At 42.4% G+C, this 22,722-nt stretch overlaps 1 protein-coding gene across 5 annotated transcripts in view; it reads right to left on the reverse strand.

Moving 5' to 3' along the window:
* Positions 1–22,722, reverse strand: part of LOC148038961 (programmed cell death 2 C-terminal domain-containing protein) — a 127,928-nt gene that overhangs the window by 22,799 nt on the left and 82,407 nt on the right. For 2 of the 5 annotated variants that reach the window (XR_015690353.1, XM_087674828.1), the window contains exons 1-5: positions 21,019–21,813; positions 20,672–20,767; positions 20,449–20,532; positions 20,248–20,345; positions 19,768–20,147 (exon numbers count right to left, since the gene is read on the reverse strand). Coding sequence is in view for 2 of the 5 variants with exons in the window: in XM_087674828.1 (XP_087530954.1) it covers positions 19,768–20,147; positions 20,248–20,345; positions 20,449–20,532; positions 20,672–20,767; positions 21,019–21,060 (700 nt within the window). In the remaining 3 variants the exon portion in view is untranslated. Of the gene's footprint in view, positions 1–19,767; positions 20,148–20,247; positions 20,346–20,448; positions 20,533–20,671; positions 20,768–21,018; positions 21,814–22,722 lie in introns of those variants that run through there. The other 3 variants (XR_015690352.1, XM_087674827.1, XR_015690354.1) reach the window with 2 other exon arrangements.

Consider the following 22,722-nt stretch of genomic DNA (forward strand, 5'->3'; position numbering starts at 1 on the left):
CTCGAGCTCGTAAATTTACTTTAACCCCAATTGCACCTCACGTATGCATCATTTACTTAATCATGTGATTAGAAATTAATCCACATATTAAGTGAGGTTTCAAAAATACATATCCTGATGACACCTGTCCAAGATCTGAGAGGGGGTGTTAGAGATGTCATTCCTTGGACAGCAGTGTTGCAGAGCAGTACGGCCAGTGCCACGTCAGCAATCGCAACATAGAAGCCACATCAACAATCGGACCAGTTGCCACGTGGCAAGTGCACAGCAGCAGTCAGACAATTTTTATGCAGTCGGCTGACGGAGATTGCACCCGTGTATATTTCTGCATTCCTATATACAACATTCTACACTGCATATTTTTTGTGTTTCACTATCTTCTTCTCTCTCCTCTCTGTGTTCACTCTCTCTCAGTCTTGGTCCCACACTTCTGCATCGTTGCACTCTAACACACCATTCAGTCATTTTTGCTCTGTGTTACACAAATACAAGACCAACTTCGACACATGCAGTCTACCCTTCCAAAGGCACATATAGTGGGAACGATACTCTACAAGCTCCCCCTGGAGTTTAATGGAGTAGCCAATGCTTTGTGAGCGTAGACATACTCTATACATGTGAGCTTTACACATATCCTCGATGTTGCTTGAGCATGAGGCATCTTTGCATTTACAAGGGAGGCTTCTGTCTCATTATGGAGGTTCCAATGAGGCATAGTTACCTGGAACGGGAAACAGGAACGGAAATGGGACCCCCTAGAACGGAGGAACGTCCAAGGTCAAGGAACGGCATGTGTCTTAAGTGCCCCAAATATGCCTTGCATAACCCAGATTGCCCCAAAGAATGTCCCTCTAATTGCCCCAATACCCCTCAATGCTCCAAATTGACCCAAATGTCCCAAAATTGACTCAATTACCCCCACAGCTCCAAAATTACCCCAATTATCCCAATTTTCCTTGAAATTAGACAATATAAATGGATGATTACCTTGAAAATGAGGGTAGGGTGAAATTTGATTGTGATTTGCAAGACTTGATAATGCATCAAATTTGAACTTTACATAGACTCCTGATTGGCTTGTGGGTTTCTTGACCCGTTGAATCTTTAACTAGAGAGAGAAAGAGAGAGAGAGAGAGACGAGAGAGATGGCGGGAGCGGGAGATGTCGCCGCCTGTGTGTCCTGAGCAGGGGTCGTTCGGCGCCTGTCGCCCACGTCGCTTACCGTCTGTGTGTACCGTCGCCCACGTCGCCTGCAGCACTGTGCGCCCCGTCGCCTCGCCGCCTGTCGGCTGCGCGTTCCGCCGTCCATGCACCAGGCTGCCCCGTCGCCACGTCGCCAGACCTCCAAACCCTGCCCCTGCTATCGCCTGGACCTGCGCGCTCTGACAGAGCGTGCCGTTGACGCCTCGAGCTAGCCTGCCTGTCCCGCCCCTGTTTGCCTGTGCCAGCCGGAACCTGCTCGCCTGACGACTGCCCGCCTGCGCCGCCTGTGTTCGTTTCCCCTGCATCAACGTGCAGCGCCCTATGGCCCCGTCGACCCCCGAAGACTCGACGTCTTCCGTTTGCAGAAACAGGTACCTCTCGTTTGCCGCCCTGTCAGTCATCTGCACGGCGTCTGCCTGCGGGTGCCTGCCCTATGCACCTTGTTGGGCCGCGACAGAGTCAGGGAACCCTAACCTGGCAGCACGCGACTGCATCCTTGCGCAGATCAGAGAACTAATCTGCTCCTGTACAGAGGGAGAAAGAGAGAGAGAGAGAGAGAGAGAGAGAGAGGCCTGCGTGTATCTGCCTCCCGTGCTCTTCAATCGGCCTCTGACCGGCATACGTACTGATACAAGATGGCGGGCTTGGATCTGGATTTTATAGACCGAACGGTGGCAGCTCTTGGTCCGGATTCTGACACGGAGGAACCAGAGGATATGGTTCCGTGCACAGAGAAGCTGCCCCCTGCTTCTGACCTCCAGCCTACGGGCAAACGTACCAAGCATACCTCGGCCGACACAATGGATCATCAGGATCGTTCCTATGCTCAGGTTGCTTCGGATTCTGTGGACTCTCAGGAAGTTGACTGGGAGCATTTGCTGGAATTTGCCAACACTCTACTTGGCGATTATGTTCAACATAATCAGGAAGTCTTTTCTGACTCTGCAACAACGGAAGATGTTCTCGAAGCCACTGTGGACCCGAAACATGTCTTGCGCTCCTTTTCAGTGTTTTATGAACGTGCTGTGATACTCTTCTTCACTAGGTCGGATCCCACTCCTTTCCCGTATTCGCCAGTGGTTGCACAGTCTGCTACAAGGGGAATGTGTTGAAGAGATTTTTATTGGGCCCCGGGGGTTTTTTGAGGTGCTGTTGAAATCTGAGACGCACCGTGCTGCTCTCCTGTCTAAACTGCCATTGTTCGTTGATCGCCGTCTGGTCCATGTTGTGCCATGGCGCCCAATGGCAGATTTTCAGCACCTGCTGCAACGTGAATGCCCTGTGTGGGTTGAAGTGGAAAACTGTCCGGCTGTTTATTGGCCACTGTTAAAGGACGCCATGGCCGCTGTGGGCACTGTTCTGGTCCCCCCAAGCCTAAGGGCCATGAATCGCAACCGTCTATACATGTTATGGGACACTGCTAGGAAAAGGCCTACGTGGTTACGTATCAATTGCTCTGGCATGCATCCTTTACATTTTCGTTTGAAATGGGGCAACTTTGTTATTCCGCCTTTAATGTTCAACGGCATATTGCGCGGCTTAAAGGTCTCTTGTATTGGCAGATAGATCTTCTCCGGCACTCTGACATGCTCCCTCGGGAGGACTTACGTCCCTGGCATATGGCAATTTCCTCTGTGTCTTTGCCATGACTTTGTAACTCTTTGGTTTTCTGGTTCTTGTAGAGAGTCAGTGTGTACACATGATGGGGTAGAGCCATCGTGTATCTTGTAATCATGCAAACTTGTACCTTTTTTCGTAATTAATACAATTACCTTTTACGGAAAAGAGAGAGAGAGAGAGAGAGAGAGAGAGAGAGAGATTAGTGTGTGCACATTAGGCAATGGAGATGGGTGAACATGTGGTAGGAGTGTGACACAAGCAAAAAGAAAAAACGTCAATTTTTTGTCATGCCTAGAAGAACCATTCCAAACAGGGAACGACAGGGGGAATGGCAAGGAACGGTAGGGAACAACCTTGGGAAAGGCAAGGAACGTTTCTTGGCCGTTTCACCTCCTCGGAGGATTTGGAATGCGTAGGCCGTTCCTACAGGTCAAAACAGCCATTCCCTATTTGTATGCAATGAGGCCTGTACCGCTTCCAAGAGAAGTCACAAGAAGAAGTCGATGGCCCAGCATTATCATTGTGGTAACAAGGGCCACTTGCGGAAGGACTACAAGGAGTTAGTAGCTTCACAGTAGAAGAAGAAGAAGAAGAAGAAGAAGTAAGATGCGGACTTCTCCAACGATTCATCCTCTTCCTTAGACTCCGATTTCGATCCTCCAACCAAGGGGAAGTCCAAGGCACGAAAGAGATCCATATCTTTAGACCGAGGGAAGAGTTTGGCTGCCCCTTTCTCTGCTGCTTTCTAGTCCAAGTGATGCCGTCATCCCTCAACTCTCCAATGCCAAAGAGAGAGTGTGAGAGGGTGGTGAGATGGAGCAGCTAAGTCTCATCTATACAAGTATATAGGTACACAAGTTCCAAAGACGGACGTCCTTGACACATTGACCAAAGTTTGGCACATTCGAATCCTAGAGCTGGGATTCACATCCAAGTTCATGATGGGTTGTTATTTGACAAAGAGCGGGATTGGCTCCTCGTATGAGCTCACATGAGGAGACACTTTGGCGGTCTTGGCCCAAGGCGGAAAATCCATGGTCACGTATGTTCAGAGGCATTTTTGACAAGATGGTCTTGTATGCTACTACAAGACATTATTGACAGGCACACAAATCTGTTATGACTCTTCTCTATTTTCAAGAGTTGGTACAATCGACATCGACATTAAGTTCTCTCTGAGGCACCTTGGTGGTGGGTTGATCAACCACTGCTTGGGTAACCATGGTTCTACTCTTGTGGTTCTATGTTATATATACTACGATAAGTCATTATCATTGTATCATTGTATTGTATTAGATCACCCATGATCTGAGAGAGTGTTAGCAGTCCAAACAGCTCATGTGTGAGTCTTAACCTATGCTGAGCATGGCTAGGTTATTTAAGCATTCTATTATGGTCATTATGATGCTTATTTGGGGCATTTTATGCTGGTCGACCTGCCCCTATTTTGGCATTATTTTCTTCTTTATATACTCGTCTCCCTCTTCATTCAATGGCATCATCACCCACACATTGGTGTCAATGCCTTGGAGCCAAAGACTCATTGTTGTACGCATCATTCTCGTGTTTGGTACATGGATTCTATTTCCCGAGCACATCTCTGAGTTCTCTTCTTTTGCAATGTTCTTCTGTTTTCTTTCTCTTATGTCTTGTGTTTAGCAGTTTATTTCAGCACTTGTCTATACTTCCATTGCTACACCACTTCTGACATCATTACCTTTGCCTTGGTTCTTAAGACACAAGAGTTCGAGGTTCAATATTAATTCACTGCATAGTGTGTTTATTGCATGAACATTGTAATATTCTAACTCATTCATTCCAAATTATTCATTGTCTCTAAGTTACCCTAACCCTAACTATGTCTTGTTATCATTAAAGGTAGCATCGAATGTGCCACATTGTTGCACAATGCAAACAAGTGTAATAAACACAAAATTCAAATCTTAATTTCAAACTAATTATTTGCCATATGAAGCCACATCCCATTCACGCATTAATTCTATATGCTTTGCCTTGACCTTTGCACACCCAATTCACCATCAAACCAAGCAAATTCAAACTTGCACTTGAGACATACATTGCTACAACAGCAAACTAACATTTAATTCATTCCCAAAAACAAAGAGCAATTGCTTTAATCCCTATTTGATGCATTCCATTAGGTCCTCCCTTGCATTTCCCTGATTTCCTATACATTTTCTTTGACAAAAGGGCTACAATCACAGTTTTATATACTTCAAGCTGTATTTTCAGCAATTTCTCGTAGCACAACTGATCCAAATGTGCACAATGACCTTGTCACCTTCAATGTTGACCTCCAGCCAACTTTAGAATATTCAAAAATGCAAATGAATACTTCGGCTTGACAAATTCTGAACATGACAATCAACCTTGGAAACTATACTGCACACTGTTTCTCTCACAACAAAAAGAATTCTCCTGATGATGAAACTATGAAAATGTCACTTTCATCAAGACAGTTTTTCGAAAAACACAAAAGGCTTCAGATCTTAGGGGAGAAGAGAGGATCTCAACCCCTTCTGTTGTAATTCCCTTATTTGAAGCTATTTAAATCAAAAATAGTAGCATACCTTCTATAAATGGCATTATGGAGCTGTCCAATGGATTTTCTATGTGGAGAAGAGAAGATTGGCTACTATTCTTACTCCATACATGTTGCCAACTCATGTTTCATAGCTTTAAACCTACAATTTCTACAACAAAGAAGAGAAGAATGGTTGTTGGGCTACTCAAATGCGTGTGTGCGTGTGTGCTCACACCCAAATAGCCAACTCAAACTTTCTAGATGAGTCACCAACTAGTCATTACTCAAAATTCAAGTTTGATTAAGGGCTAATTAGTCAATGTTTGATTATCTATAAGTGAGTTGCTTACTAGACAAAACTTAAGCAATGAGCCTGCTTCACAACTAAAGTGAGCTGCTTAGCATGCAATACTTTCAAATAATCATTAAACCTTTAAACATAGAAACATGAAATGGGGAACAGGGACAGGGACGCCAAACCTAGGAAACAAGGACGTGGGAACGGGAACGGCATTTAAAAAATTAAAATTCATGAAAAAAAAGTAATATTTCACTCATAATCCATGTGGACCCTGGAGTATTAAAACCAAGGTATATAATCCACAAGGACAAATCATTTTAAGTTTTAAATTTAAGATATCATGCATCATTCTAAAACTACTCATTAGAAATTGAATTGCAACTTACAAGGCTCAAGAGGTAAGCTATTCAATTATAAATAATAAAATGCATAATACATATGCCATAAATGATAAAACAATGAACAATGAACTAAACTTTAAAGTATAAGCTGAAAGAACATGCCTATGGTCCCATTGCCAAAAAACTTAAAAGATTACAAATATAAAATCTAATCTTTGAAAGAACATGCTCATTGCCCCAAAAAAGACTACAAATATAAAATCTAATCTCTAGACTAAAGCAACATGCGACATGCCAAAATAGCCCAAAGGGCAACTGCAAGACTGCAAGACTCAAGTACAAATATAATATCGGCATGGCACAACAGCCCAGGTGTCACACTGTCATCAATGATCATAATATCATATACAATGTACATGTGTCATGTATCATGAGACTCATGATAAGTAAACTAAATCAAAGATCATCATCATGATCTGAGGCTGCTCTAGCTACTCTTGAAGTGCCAACCTCATCATCATGTGTACCATGAATTGCTACATCTCCCTCAAACATTAGCATGTGTCTTCTCTTCTTGCTACATCTCCCACTCTGTGAATGGATCGGGCTTTGTTGTCATACTGTTACATAACATCCTCAAATTAGCATTAACGAATACTAGATCATTTACCCTCTCCACACTAAGACGGTTCCTCTTCTTTGAAGCAATGTGAGCGTATGTACTCCACAACTGCTTCAAACAAGAGGAGCTAACTGACTGACTCAAAATACGGATGGCTAGTTGCTACAACTCAAGACCATCCGAACCATAGTCCTCCCACCACAAAGCTGCCCTAATCTTACAACGATCCTCCTGTGCATCCCCACAACCAAAAGAACCCCGAAAGGTCCTATAACATGAAAGCTGATCTCTGATCTTTCGTCTAGTGCCATGATCAAGCACTAGACGAGACAATATAAGTCTCCATGCATCCATAATCTCAGTGTGATTCTCCTGACCCTTGCCCTGGAACTCAAGATCCACAACAAATGCAGCTGCATGCATGGGTGAGCTATAGGAATTCCACCTCGTCACAACTAAATGGCGTATCTCCTCATATGCCTCATCATTTGGTGCCAACTCCTGCAACTTTTCATTCAGCCTATCCATAGCCTCGTATGCCTTGCCAATGCAAGGTTGCATAGCATCCATAACCCTCAATAAATGCACAATAGGTAATACCATAGCATCTATCCGCTTTACATCATCCCAAAAAGTGGAGTTATTTGCTTTCTCCAAGCATAAGATACCTATAGGACTATCTGCCAATGTTGATGAGGTAAACTCATCACTAAGAAATATTTGCCTCAAGGCACCATTGCATTCTCTTAATCTGCCTAGCATCAAGAAGTTGGAAAATCTGGTATCAAAGTATTTTAAAAGTGTCTTCTTCGACCGCAAAGAGAAGTTATGGCGAAGAAACTGTTGATTCAAAACAAAGCTAACTAATTGAGCTCCTTGCTCTATGACAGGTGCAATCCATGACAGGTTACCAATATCCTTCAGTAGGTTGTTCAAGCACTGAGCCATACAATATGAAACTGTGATATGAAGATAATATCCCTAGATAATAGCACCTGCTGCCCTATTTGCGAGCTCTCCATCTACAACAAATCCCACAATATGCTCTGAGCCAATAGGCTCAATACCTGTAACCCACCCTGCTGCAAGTACATATGCTGATTTTCCTGTCCCCGATGCATCATGTGAAGATATGAAATACATTTTCCCACGAGAATAAGCAACCATACCATCAATGGATTGCTTGCGTATATCACTCCAACCATCAGCAATCAAGGAAACTCCATTTTTAGCCCATAGACTCTTTCTAGTCGCTGCTGCTTGCTCAACAAGGCGCTTTTTTTTGTCGAGCAAAGTGGTGCGTAAGGTCTCTGATGATGAAGGTATATACAAAGGGCTATACTCACCAATCTTCTTGCACATCAATTTAAAATACGCTGACCTAGCTGCACGAAACTGAATGTGGTCATGATAAAAAAAGTATGCCACTGATGTATCCACCTCTTCCTTCTTCTTGGGATCCCGACTAGCATCAAGTATACTCTGTCTTCGTGCGACATGTGGCGTTGATGCCATAGCCAATGCAATGCATGCAATAAGTGTGGAGGTAGCACTTTCTGATACTGACCCTACTCTAGATACATCTAATGGGGATGGTGTCACAAAAGTTGCAGGGTCAACTACAACATGTCGTAGTCTAGATGCAAGATAAGCTTGTTGACCTGCTACACGGTCACGAAGCTCCCTTTGCTTCTCCAAGGTCACTGATAGATGACGGAAAGTCAGATAGAAAAAAACGATGAAAAGCACGAGTGATTCTTCTCCTCCCAACCACACCTAGATCAGTGCTGGCCCTCCACACGGATTCCTTTGCCAGCCGTCAACTTCCTGGAGTCCTACTATTCCTGGACTCTCTTACTCTCTAGGCTCCCCTTAACCCCGTTCGGGCGCCCAAGAGCCCGGACGGTCATTCTCGTGCATGTTCTCCTAGATTTACCTTAATGTCACATTAAATGTCACTTTTAATGTCATTCCATATTTATGACCTTAATGTGACATTAAATATCACATTTAATGTCACATTTCCCTCCCCTTAAGAATCGGTTTCGTCCTCGAAAACGATACTTGGAAGGTCTAACTGTAAATCGGGAAACCTTTTCTTTAAAGTACTTACTCGCTCCCATGTTGAGCTTTCTTCTGAACAATCTTTCCACTTAACCAAACATTCCTGATAAATAGTATTCCTTGTTCGTCTATTACGAACATTTAATATTTTTTCTGGTTCATGTGGATTAGATTGGTCATTGAATAGCTCCTCAAAATCATCATTTAAGATTAAATTATCCAAATCACCCAGCTTCTTCCTTAATTTACTTACATGAAAAACTGGATGTATTTTACTACCAGCAGGTAGTTGGAGCTTGTAAGCCAATTCTCCCACCTTTTTAAGTATTATGAAAGGACCACAATACCTTGGTGAAAGCTTTGGACATTGTCCCTTTTTCATAATTTTGGTTTGTTCAGGCACCTTAAGATAGACCAATTCTCCTTCTTCAAAGGAGATGTCTCTTCGGTGAGGATCTACATATGCTTTAGCTCGATTTTGAGCTTTTTTAATATTTTCTTGAGCAAATTTTAACATACTATTCATATCCTCCAAAAAGTCTTTAGCTGCCTGAACCTTTTCCTTATGCAGTCCTACTGCAAAAGGAGCTCTGGGCTGAAACCCATACATTAAAATAAATGGACTATATCCAGTGGAAGAGTGCTTGGCACTGTTATATGCAAACTCTGCTATCGGTAAATACTCTTCCCAATTAGTTTGCCTTTTACTTACATATGCCCTAAGCATATCTTCAAGAATTTGGTTAACCCTTTCAGTTTGCCCATCTGTTTGCGGATGGTCCGCCGTACTCATGCTAAGTTTAGTATCCAATTTCCTAAATACCGCACGCCAAAAATGGCTATCAAATTTTCTATCCCGATCAGAAACTATATTTGCCGGAAGGCCATACAATCGGTATATGTTCTCTACGAACAATCTAGCCAATTCTGGTGTTTTAACATCAATTGAAGTTGGAATAAACCTAGCCATTTTGGTTAACCTATCCACAATCACCCACACAGAGTCGTGCCCCCTCTGTGTTCTAGGTAAAGCAACAATAAAGTCCATGGAGATACTCTCCCATTTTCCCGAAGGAATTTCTAATGGATGGAGAAGTCCTCCCATTTTTAATCTTTCAGCTTTATTAACCTGGCATTTATTACATTTGACCACATAGTCAAGGACGTCCTTATTCATTTCAGGCCAATAGAACTGCCTTTTAATAAGACTATAAGTCTTATTAACTCCTGGATGTCCCGCACTAGGGGTATCATGACACTCAAAGAGTATCTGGCGTCTTATTTCTGTATCTTTCGGGACACATACCCTACCCTTGTAGAGTAAATAACCATTATCAATGGAAAAATTCTTCCACTTGAATCCAGTTTGAGCAACCCCTGATGCTCCATTTCCTTGTTGAACATCCTCAGATATTCCTTCCTCAGTAGAAGCACTTTCATTTGGATCCCCATTTTTTATTGCTTCCCATATGTTGGAATATGCCGGATCAACCTGGCATTTCCCTTTTAAAGATTCAAGCAAGTTGGAAGTGAACTGAGTAAAACTCAATTCATTAATGATGGGCATTCTGCTGAGTGCATCAGCTACTATATTATACTTTCCTTTTCTATATCTTATCTCATAGTCGAACTCTTGGAGGAGTTCGGCCCATCTGGCTTTACGCCCGTGTAAATCCGGTTGATCATTAAGCCACTTAATGCTTTCATGATCCAATAAAATCAAAAGTTTGGCACCATACAAATAGTGCCTCCATTTCTTCATTGCATGTACTATTGCATACAGCTCCCTCTCATAAACAGAATAATTCTGTTTTGCACGATCTAATTTCTTGCTTTCAAAAGCAACTGGTCGACCTTCTTGTAATAAGACCGCGCCTATCGCCTTATCACTGGCATCAGCTTCAACCACAAATGGTTTATTGGGATCCACTATTAATAATATTGGAGCTGTAGCAATAGCTACCTTAAGTTTTTGAAAACTTTCATTTTGGCCTGTTCCCCAATTAAAACTTTTCCCTTTCCCTTTAAGTTGGTCTGTCATTGGAACAGCTATTTTGGCATAATCTCGAATGAATCTACGATAAAATCCAGATAAACCTAGGAAGATCTGCAGCTCTTCCAGGTTCCTTGGAGGTGGCCATTCAATAATTGCCCTTACTTTTTCTGGATCCATGTTGATTCCCTCCTTCGAGATAATATGCCCCAAATATTTGACCTCTTGTGCAAAGAATTCACATTTAGTTTTCTTCGCATAAAGGAAATGTGTTCGTAATAGTTGGAATACTAATTGTAAGTGTTCCAAATGTTCTTCTCTTGATTTACTAAAGATCAAGATATCATCCAAAAAGACTACTACAAAATGTCCTAGATAGGGCCGTAAAACACTATTCATCAGCTTCATAAAGGTAGCTGGTGCATTAGTGAGGCCAAAAGGCATCACCAAAAAATCATAATGCCCGTATCTAGTACGAAATGCCGTCTTGGAAACATCTTGTGCCTTAATTCTTATTTGGTGATAGCCTGATCTTAAATCTATCTTTGTGAAGAATTTTGCCCCTTGCAATTGATCAAAAAGATCTTCCATTCTGGGCATAGGGAATTTATTCTTCACCGTTATTTTATTAAGTGCTCTATAGTCAACACAAAGTCGCATAGAACCATCTTTTTTCTTGACCAATAAAATTGGTGAAGCCCAAGATGAATTATTGGGTTGAATAAACCCTTTATCCAGGTAATCCTTAATTTGTCTTTCAACTTCTTGATGCTGTGTTTCACTTAACCTATACGGTGGTTTTGAAATTGGGTGTGTATCCTTATTTATATCAATTGGGTGATTTATATCACCCCTATCTGGTGGAAGGCCACTTGGTAAATCAGAAGGAAACACGTCTTTAAAATCATCTAACAAACTATTCAATTCATTATTAACATTCAACTCACAAACATAATAAAAATGTTGCTTTATATTACAGAAAGTAAAAGTATTCTGTACAGGAAGAGACCATAGCATATATACCTCACAAACTTCCTTCTTTATCAGCTTCTGAACTTCAGTAGAACACAGCAAAGGATTATCAGATACTTCATGTTTACCCTGAATGACAAAAGTCTTACCATCCCTTTCAAATTCCAGTGTATTATGGTGATAGCTACGTTTTAAGGATGGTTCCAATCCCCATAGCCACTCCCTCCCTAGAGCAATATCAGCTCTTTCCATGTTCATTATTTGGAAATCAAGCTTATCTTTATATCCTTTAATCTCAATTTCCAAATTGGATACCATTGTATCCCATATTTTATTGTCTTGGCCTTGCATCATACGAACAACATATTGATGCTCACTGTTTTGTTGGGGAAGTTTCAATTTTTTGACAAGTGCATAATTTATAAAATTATGTGTGGCAGAGTCATCAATCATGACTCTAACCCTCTTTCCAGCTATCAATCCATGTACTCTAAGTAAATCATGTGGCCCAAAAGTATCAGAAGTGGAGCAGCGGTGGAAGCATAAACATGTGCTGAAATAAACTGCTGAAACACAAGACAAAAAGAGAAAAGAAAAGAACACGATACAGACGAGAACTCAGATGTATGCACGGGAAATGGAATCCATATATCTGAACACGAGACAGTCGCATACAACAGTGAGTCACTGGCTGCGTGGGCACTGGCACTGGCTCCTCTCTCCACAAAGTCTGCAGATGGTGAAAATGAAGTGACTGACTGAGGAGGAGCCACTGAGTATAAATAGGCTGAAAAAGTGGGGAGCAATAATGCTGGTCGGACAGCATTAAAGCTGGCCGACTGGTGCATAAAAATGCTCCACTAGCATAAAATGCCACACCAGAAAAATACCTAAAATACCTAATAAAAATGCCCAGCCCAGATCAAGCTCAGACTCACACATGAGCTGACAAATACTCTGCTAACACCCTCTCTCAGATCATGGGTGATCTGATACAATACAATAGTACAATGAAAAGGGATCAGAAACTAAACAACATAGATCCACCAAGTAGAACCATGGATACCCAAGCAGTGGGTGATCAAGCCACCACCAAAGTGCCTCGGAGAGAACCTGATGTCGATGTCGATCGTACCAAACACCTGAAAATAGAGAAGATCATAGCATGTCTCTGTGTCCATCACCAATGTCTCACAGTAGCATACAAGACCATCCTGTTAAAAATGCCTCTGAACATAGGTGAGCATGGAGTCCCTGCCTTTGGCCAGACCGCCAAAGTGTCCCCTCATGTGAGCTCCAGACGAAAGCCTCCCGCTCTCTGTCAGATAACCAGCTCAGCATGAACCTGTATGTCAATCCCAGCTCCAGGATTTGATTCCGCCAGACTGAAGTCGATGCGTCAGGGACGTCTCTCTCTAGAACCTGTGCACCTACATAAAAGTATAGATGAGGCACGGCTGCCCCATCTGAACACCCGCTCACACTCCCTCTCTGGCACAAGAGAGTCGTGAGGGATGACCTCATCACCACCACTAGAAAGCAGCCGAGGAAGGGGCCACCAAGCCCTTCCCACGATCCGAAGAAGAGGATCCCTTCCGAGCCTTGGACTTCTCCTTGGTCGGAGGATCTGAGTCGAAGTGTGATGAAGGAGAGGACTCATCGGTAGAGTCAACATCCCGCTTCATCTTCTGCTCCTTCTTCCTGGAAGCCGCTAACTTCTTGCAGTCCTTCCGCAAATGTCCCTTCTTGCCACAGTGGTAACACTGGGCCTTCGACTTCTTTTGCCCGTTACCCCTCTCTGAAGCTACATAAGCCTCACCTCCATAATGTGCCGGAAGCCGCCCCTGTAATCTCAAGGATGTCTCATGCAACTTATCATCAGGGGAAGTGCACGGAGGAGCCATATGGAGAGGAGAAGAAGAGAAGTAGAGAAGAGATGGAATTTAGAGAGGAAACACAGCCAAAACACAAGCACAGACTACAGAAAATGAGAGTTCACATGCAATAGAACCCAAAATCTGATCAATAGAAGACAAAATCTGCTGCAGAAAGTCAAAAAATCAGTCAAAAACTGCCAAAAACAGCAAAAACGGCCTGAATTAACAGTCACCCAGCCACGAGAGATGCTGAATCAGCAAAACGCAGGCTGTAAACACGAGAAAAACAGGTAGAAAACTGTCACCAGCAGCTGCAGATGAAAAACGCAGGCAGCAGAGGGTGCGTAGGCAGCAGGCGATGGCAAAACTGCAAAAAACGCAGGCTGAAAACAGCCCCAAAACAGGTTGCCTGGCTGCGACAGCAGTCGTCTGATCAGCAGGGGTACAAAACAGTCCTGAAATCAGCAAGAAAACACAGTAGAAACACAAATCCTGAAAACTGATACCATGTCAGAAGTGGAGCAGCGGTGGAAGCATAAACATGTGCTGAAATAAACTGCTGAAACACAAGACAAAAAGAGAAAAGAAAAGAACACGATACAGACGAGAACTCAGATGTATGCACGGGAAATGGAATCCATATATCTAAACACGAGACAGTCGCATACAACAATGAGTCACTGGCTGCGTGGGCACTGGCACTGGCTCCTCTCTCCACAGAGTCTGCAGATGGTGAAAATGAAGTGACTGACTGAGGAGGAGCCACTGAGTATAAATAGGCTGAAAAAGTGGGGAGCAATAATGCTGGTCGGACAGCATTAAAGCTGGCCGACTGGTGCATAAAAATGCTCCACTGGCATAAAATGCCACACCAGAAAAATACCTAAAATACCTAATAAAAATGCCCAGCCCAGATCAAGCTCAGACTCACACATGAGCTGACAAATACTCTGCTAACAAAAAGTAGGCTGCCACATAGAAGTTGACATACAACACTTATGTTGTACATCCATGTGCAAGACCTGTAAAGATTTATACTTTTCATGGCCCTTTAATTCTAAGGTCTGCACTACATGGATTTGTTTTTCTTTTCCCTTGCCCTTGTCCTTATCCTTTCCTTTGTCTTCCCCCTTTTTCTTTTGAGGGCAATTCCAAGCAGCATGGTTAGGGGATAGGCAATTAAAACACAACTTTTCTTTTTTGGCCTTATCAAAGTCCTGATCACAACTTTTCTTTTTTGGCCTTATCAAAGTCCTTATCAAAGTCCTGAAGCAGCATGGTTAGGGGATAGGCAATTAAAACACAACTTTTCTTTTTTGGCCTTATCAAAGTCATCAGGACTTAACTTTGGCCTCATATATGGTTTCTTTTCAAAAGGTTGTTTTTTACCCTTGAAAAATGGCATTTTTCTTTTAAATTTGCCCACAAATTTTGAGGTTTCCAATTCCTTAGACTTGGGCTCCGTATCAGTGAGACTAGTGAGTGTACCTGGACGCATACTATCTTCATAAATTAATGCAAATTTAATTGCCTCTTCCAACGTCTTAGGTAAACTCCGTTTTACTTCCTTTTTACAGGCTTTATCTAGTCCCCTAATGAATCCTGTTGTTTTTTGGAATTCATCTATTCCTTCCTGTTTGAGGATTATCTCACGATATTCCTCCAGATATGTCAGTAGGGGTCGTCCCTTTTGTCTGACATAATCCCAATCTTCCCAATTTCTTTCCATTTCATTTTCAGGAAGAAATTCTTTCAAAAAGACAGATTCAAATTGAGCCCAAGTTTCAGGTATTTTATTTGCCTCCTTTAAAGTTCGCCACCACTTATATGCTTTAGGTCCCAAAGTTAAACTAGCCTCCAGTGCTTGGAGATGTGGTGGGGTATTTTTTAATTTATGTAAATCTTCCCATTTTTGGAGGAAATTAAAGATTGTGTCTTTATTCCTATCTTTTTCCTCCCCATAAAATTGAGGTGGTTTCATATCCTTTAGAACTGGATTATCCCTCAATTTATGGTAAGTTTGGGGTTCCTTAGAATCTCGCATAGTCACATCTAAATCTTTCGATGAAGATGGGACATCTGAGATTTCTATCTTATTTTTATCTCTTTCCAACAATAAAGTTAATTGAGATTTTATTTCAGTGAGCGTTTGGGTTAAAAATTCCATTTGAACTCCCTGAGCTTGCACATGAGCAGTAAGATCATCAAATTGCTCTCGTGTAGCAAAAAATTCTTCCCATTGTTCTTCTTGTATTTCTGGTTCATGGGGATCTACCATAGGTTGGTCCCCGGAACTAGAGCTTTCCATTACCCTTTCTTTCCCTTTTTCTGCCATTAATACACTGGAATTGGAAAGCAAAAATAAGAAATTTGCATACAAGATAAAGTACTTCCCTGATTTTTAATGGCAGGCTGTGGTTGCTGGTTTGGAAAGAAATCCGAAGAGTAAGGAACAAATTTTATCACCCGAAGAAAGTCGGTCACGCAGGAAATGGAGCTTCTTCGCAGAACGACTAGTATTCAGCCCCCTTCTTTAATAATCACGCTGGTCATTAATGTCGCTTTCCTGAATTTGCTTCCTGCTGAACCTGTACTTATGATATAAATACAGTCGAGGCTGAAATTGCGTGTCTTGTTGGTGTGTTCATGGAGAAGCATTCACAGTCAGGCGTGGCCAAGATTCGATGGCCCACGATCAGTTTTTTTTTTTTTAAACGCGTAAAACAGAATGGCTGCCCCTTTCGATATGTTTCGTGGCCAGAATTACACGTCACGTTAACTTTCGTAACGTGTCACGTCACTTCTAACCAGTGACTTACGAGTCATTACAGGTCCGTCGATTGTTGTCGACGTCTCGTATGACCAGCGACTCCAGCGACTTCTTTTCGTGACGTGTCACGTCACTTCTGACCAATGAATTCACGGTCCATCGAACTTTCGACTGAACAGATTGCGGGCGAATCCGTCACTGCCCTTCCGTTGAAGACCTCCAGGAATCCTCACAGCTCTGATACCAATGATAGATGACGGAAAGTCAGATAGAAAAAAACGATGAAAAGCACGAGTGATTCTTCTCCTCCCAACCACGCCTAGATCAGTGCTGGCCCTCCACACGGATTCCTTTGCCAGCCGTCAACTTCCTGGAGTCCTACTATTCCTGGACTCTCTTACTCTCTAGGCTCCCCTTAACCCCGTTCGGGCGCCCAAGAGCCCGGACGGTCATTCTCGTGCATGTTCCCCTAGATTTACCTTAATGTCACATTAAATGTCACTTTTAATGTCATTCCATATTTATGACCTTAATGTGACATTAAATATCACATTTAATGTCACAGTCACATTCAGACAAAACTGTACCTCTGAATTTGGCTCATATAGGAGATGAGCTTAGACCTAATTATGCATAAAACGGAACAATGACAATTGGTATTCCATATTCTAATATTTAAGTAACTTTGAAAATTTTAAATCAATAAAATTTTGAAATACAAATGCTCAGCTCAATGGATTACCTTGTTTGCTCCACTAGTTTGCTTGTATAGGCAAAGCTTGCAAGTCCATGGTCAAGATCCTCAACCACTTAATGGGCGGTCAGTATTTACTTCTTCCTACCATGACCAATCATCGGACCTTCTTCCTCGACCACCACTCGACGAGCGGGGCGGGAAGATGAAGCCATTTCAAGCTAAAATTTGAAATAATAATGGCTCGAGAGAAGTGAGAACTCGAGTCTCAAGAGAAGGGAGAAGACTCAAGAGTCAGGAGTCGAGAGAGGAGGAGAGAAGGAGAGAAGGGAGAAGAAGAAGAGAAGAGAATAAGAATGGAGAACTTGGAACTTGGAGAAGAAGAAAGACTCGAGAGAAAAGGAGAAGGAAGAGAAGGGAGAAGGTCCAAGGAAGAAGGAAGAAGAGAAGGGAGTAGTGAAGAGAAGGAAGAGGAAAAAGAGAAGGAAGAGAAGGAAGAGAAGGAAGAGAAGGAAGAGAAGGAAGAAGAAACAAGAGAGGTTGGAGACGGGAGGAGACGGGGGGACTGGTGACTGGCCACTGACGGGGCAACAAGGAACAGGCATTGTGCGGACTGGTCAAGGGGGCAAGAACGGGTAGACAATCTTAGGTGGGAGCAGCAGGCAGGAGAGAAGCGGGCGAAACGCGCAATCGCAGACGATCGAACGAGAGCAACGGCCAACCGAAGGTAAGTGGATGCCATGTGGCGTTTCCTATCTGAAACGGGACAAGGAACATTCCACCGATTCGCAATGCGTCCCATGATCGCTTCATGCCAAGGACGGCGATTCCGCATGCCGGGGGCCGTTCCGGCTATTTCCTACTTCTATGCCTTTAAAAAACTACACATTTTCTAGGTTTCTTTGAAAATTGCACATTTCCCAAGTTTCATTTGCCTTGTCCTTGCACCACATAGCATGTACACTTGTCCACTACATGACTGTTGTCCAACCCTTAGTTGTCAATCCAATGGTCACCGTGCCAAGGGCTAGGAGTAACAAAATTACAATTCACTTTAATCAAATTATTGCGTTTATTTACTACTTTTTCTACTTGGCATATCATCTTGTCTTTATGGCATTTCAACTCAATGTGAATATCACTTAGCCATGGCTTGAACTAGTTCCTTTGAGGCTTTCTTTGAGAGCTGAGAGTCTGTTCAAGACATTGTGATTATCAGTTGCAAGCATTTTTTCTCAAGCTTGGACCAAACTCAGATTTTGTGGAACTTTTCCACATCTCTCGTGCTTTGGAGGCTTTCTTGACTTTAGTGCTGGTCATTAAGGATTGTTGATGAAGCTTCTTTGATGGTATTGGTGGTGGTCTACCTATGCTACATCAATTTTGCTGCAATGTCAGCCTCCTCAATGGGAGTGTACAAAACAGCACTATTAACTATCTCCATCATTATCTTGAAACATTTGGGATCCTCCCTCAGTTCTCTCACTATCTCACACGTTCTTGATGAGTTGATTGTCTTCACCAAGTCTCATGGGAGACCAGTCAATAGAGGCCTAGAGGCCAAAGTGGCAAAGGGCCATTTCTAGCAATGAAGGTTTCCAAATCATCAAGTTACATTGGCAGATAATAGCCGTATCTAGTTCAAACTCTATATTGGCATGGAATACTTGTGGGTCAAAAAGACACTATTAACAAAAGAGGAACATGTGATATAGTCATGATGACTTGTTCAAACTGAGGAGCTCTATAGCAACCAAAGGGGAAAAAGAACAGTTGGAATACAATTGTGCAGACAACTACCCCCTGCCTATAGGAGCCAGACCTTGGGCATAAAAAGGCCAGATTCTGGATTCAAAGTTCCGATAAATAAAGGAGCAGCTAGCACCAAAGGGGAAAAAAGTTGTACAGGGAAAAACAGTCAGATAAAACTTTGGGACAAATACCAGGAACATGTGATATAGTCATGATGACTTGTTCAAACTGAGGAGCTCTATAGCAACCAAAGGGGAAAAAGAACAGTTGGAATACAATTGTGCAGACAACTACCCCCTGCCTATAGGAGCCAGACCTTGGGCATAAAAAGGCCAGATTCTGGATTCAAAGTTCCGATAAATAAAGGAGCAGCTAGCACCAAAGGGGAAAAAAGTTGTACAGGGAAAAACAGTCAGATAAAACTTTGGGACAGATACCAGTGTCAAAGGCTAAAAAACAGTTTAAACACAGAAATTGTGCCACACATAATTGCACAAAACAACTTTGATAGAAGAGGGTGTTCCTGCTAAAATGTGGTGTTGCAGCTTGTGGCTAAACTGTTGCAAGTTTGTGCCAGATGTTTACAGCAGTAATGTAAGCCTACATAAATGCCCCACTCTTCATTTACTTGGTTAAAATCTGAGGAGAGCAACAGGAATATGCATATTGAAACAAATCTCATCGTTGCACACAATTCAAACCCACCCATATTGAAGAGCACTCCCACTAACTTTAAGAGAGAGGTACACAACATATAGCCACATCACTATTGATGTGACTGTGACTGTCAAAAAAAAGTGGCTCATGGTAACAGAGAAGATTCCAACGAACTTGATGTTGACCCTAGACTCTAGAGTACCAAATATGTTAAGAAGCCCCATTCAAAGCCCCTCACAACCTTACATGCAAAATAACTTTCTTAGAAATACTAATACGCAAATGTTCAGCAGTCACTAATAAAGAACCTGTTTCATGTGAAAATTTCCAACATATGTCTGGGCTATCGATCTTACCAGGTAGACCAGGGTCGTCTACTTCAGCACTGGAATCATCTTGAGTGGCTATAATTTCCCTTTCACTATCAAGACGCTGAGTTAAAAGGGGTGCTGCCGCTGCATAGCCAGCCTCTAGAAGTGCTGTTTCAAGCTCCTCCATGGCCAAAAAGGCTTCATGGTCAGCATCTTCCCTCAGAGTACCTGCACCCCAGACATCATCATCCCACCAATCTGAACCACGTTGTTGCTGTTCATTGACCCTATCCCCTTCACTTGAGTTCTCTCCTGTAAACTCCCCTACAGAAGAGCTTGATGCATCTGTACTGGATCCTATGGCTCTCATCCTGTTTTGAGATGAACTAGATATTACATTGCTTTGAACTCGGATGACACGCCAGCTGCAAGAGATTAAGAGAAACGGAGCATAAACCAACAAACATCTCTAGAAATCACTTGCGTTATGAGAGTAAAAGTACTCAGAGGAAGCCAAATGCAAACCTCAAGGGACTAATGCCACAACTAGTAGACGCACAGCCAAACACGTAAATAGTCCGCTCATCAATTTGAGTACCTCTCACTGACAATGGTGCATACACCTACATATCATATTGGAGATGAACAGTGAATGGAAGTACAGCAAAAGCGTCGGAACACAAGTTCATGCATAGGATGAATTCCAAAAGGAAAAGAAAAGACAACCTGTGCAACTAAAGCAAGGTCACCACTGCACACGCCACACTTCAGTAATTCACTGTCCACTTCCTCTGCAGGCATTGGCCAATCCTGCAGTTATAAAGATTTGTTTCAGATTGAAGTTTCAGCAAGTTGCAAATACTGAAGATGTATAGCTGCATCACTTTAATTAATGAAACATGCCAACCCCTTCTTCCAACATCTTTTGCGATTAACATTGCGCGCTTACCGGAATGCCCCCAATCTTTGTAGTATAATGATCACTAGGTTCAAAATTCTCCTCTGCCCAGGGCCCAGGCATGCCCAGAATCACCTCTTTTGTCTCCTATAATAGATGAGTTTGAAGCCATTAATACAATGCCTAAAGAATGAGGTATAACCTTAACATATGAATTATCAAACCCTAAAGGAACATAGAATAATAACAAGTAAAGCCTGACAATTCTTCACAAACATAAAATGCTTGAAAGCATATTGAAGCTCACAATGCTACCAATTTGATGAGAGTAGTTCTTCTGGAAAGCCTAGTATACAAATGAAACAGCTACAGAAACCAAGAAACAGAAGCTTCTATACCGATTCAGCCATGGCAAGCTCCGAAGGCAAAGGGCGTCCCATGATGATTGTCACTTTGTGAGTAGCTGCTTGTGATTGTTTGATCGAAAGCTTACGTACAAAGGGGGTAATGCCTCGGAAAGACAGCAATCAGAAGTAACCTGATAGGATATTGATGGGACCACCGTTTCAGAATGCTTCTCACCCGAAAGTATGTGCAAGGGGGCTAATAGCTCGGAAAGACAGCAATCAGAGGTAACTTGAGACGATATTTGATAGGGCCACCGTTTCGGAAGCCTTCTCACCCGAAGGTATGTGCTCAAAATGGAAGGAGACAGACAAATTCGGCTCCTGCAATCGTTTCTGCTCCCGGTGCTTCAGGGCTTAAAAGTCAAAACCTGAGAGCTTATGTGCTCGAAATTGAAGGATGAAGACGGGCAGAATCAAATCGAGCTCCTGCTCGGTGTGCACTCAAACCCTGAGACCGTCTGAAACTGACTTGTCGTGGGACAAGGTCCCTGTCAATCCCATTCTAAACGTAGACTTATTCTTTGCTGATCACGCAGGTCTCTGATCCTCTGATGCATATCGCTGCGTATACACCGTGATCTTGCGCCAAAAAAACCTGCAAATCGGCTCTCTGACGCTGTGTACTCTGTAAGTCAGGCCTTAAACGCAGAATTGCATCTCCGAGCAACACAGATGGTAATCGAATCGGCAAACAGGAAAGGTCGCGATTTCTTAAGTAGAGTTGCTCGCTCTAGTCAATGTACGACAGGATTATACCGTTGGTTTATGTGTGTTATTTTTGGCTTGGACGTCTGTTTGGCTACCCGCATTTAAAAGCTTTTAGGGTAAAGGGCCCCATTTCGGAAATGTTTAAGGGTCCCATGAAAAGCAAACACAACGTAGCAACAAAGCCAATGGGGTCGTGGCATAGTGATTCGAGTGTGAGTTTAATTATGTGTATGTATGAGTTTGAACTATGTGTCACATATCCCCTGAGGTATATTAATAGATACTAGCGTTTTGCACACACTTCGCATGCATGAAACACTAGGTCGCTTCGCAAAGCGACAAGCAAAGTTTACCACATGGCAACTTCGCTCAACAATCTATTTTCTCTTTCTCTCTCCTATTTTCCCTCTCTCTCTCTCTCTCTCTCTCTCTCTCTCTCTCTCTCGCATCAAACGTAAAATTCTCTCTCCTTTTCTTCTCCCCCCTCTCTTCTCTCTTTTCCTTCTCTCTCCCTCTCCTCTTTTTTCCTTTTCTTCTTCTTCTTCTCTCTCTCTCTCTGTGTTCATTCTCTCTTTTAAAAATTTTTATTTTTTCTCTCTTTTAAATTTTATCTTCTCTCTCCCTCTCTCTCTCTCTCTCTCTCTCTCTCTCTCTCTCGTGAAAAACCATGTCCAAAAAATGTTTAAATTAAAAATATTAAAAATATTTAATTAAAAGAGAAATAATATTTTTAAATATTTAATTTAAAAATAAAAAAGAGAAAATTTTTAATTAAAAAATTTAATCTAACTAAAAGAGGGGAGAAGAGAGAGAGAGAGAGAGAGAAACTTTTGATTTAAAAAGGGGTAGAAAGAGATGTCTCTCTCCTTTTCTTCTCTCCCCACTTGTATTCTCTCTCTCTCTCTCTCTCTCTCTTCCCCCACCCTTTTTTTCTCCCCCCCTCTCTCCTCTATTTTCCTTCTTTCTCCCTCTCCTCTTTTTTCTTTT

Source organism: Lygodium microphyllum, chromosome 3, assembly GCF_053477565.2.
Source record: "Lygodium microphyllum isolate KBCC chromosome 3, Lygodium_microphyllum_v1.1.10, whole genome shotgun sequence".
NCBI classification, from domain to species: Eukaryota; Viridiplantae; Streptophyta; class Polypodiopsida; order Schizaeales; family Lygodiaceae; genus Lygodium; species Lygodium microphyllum.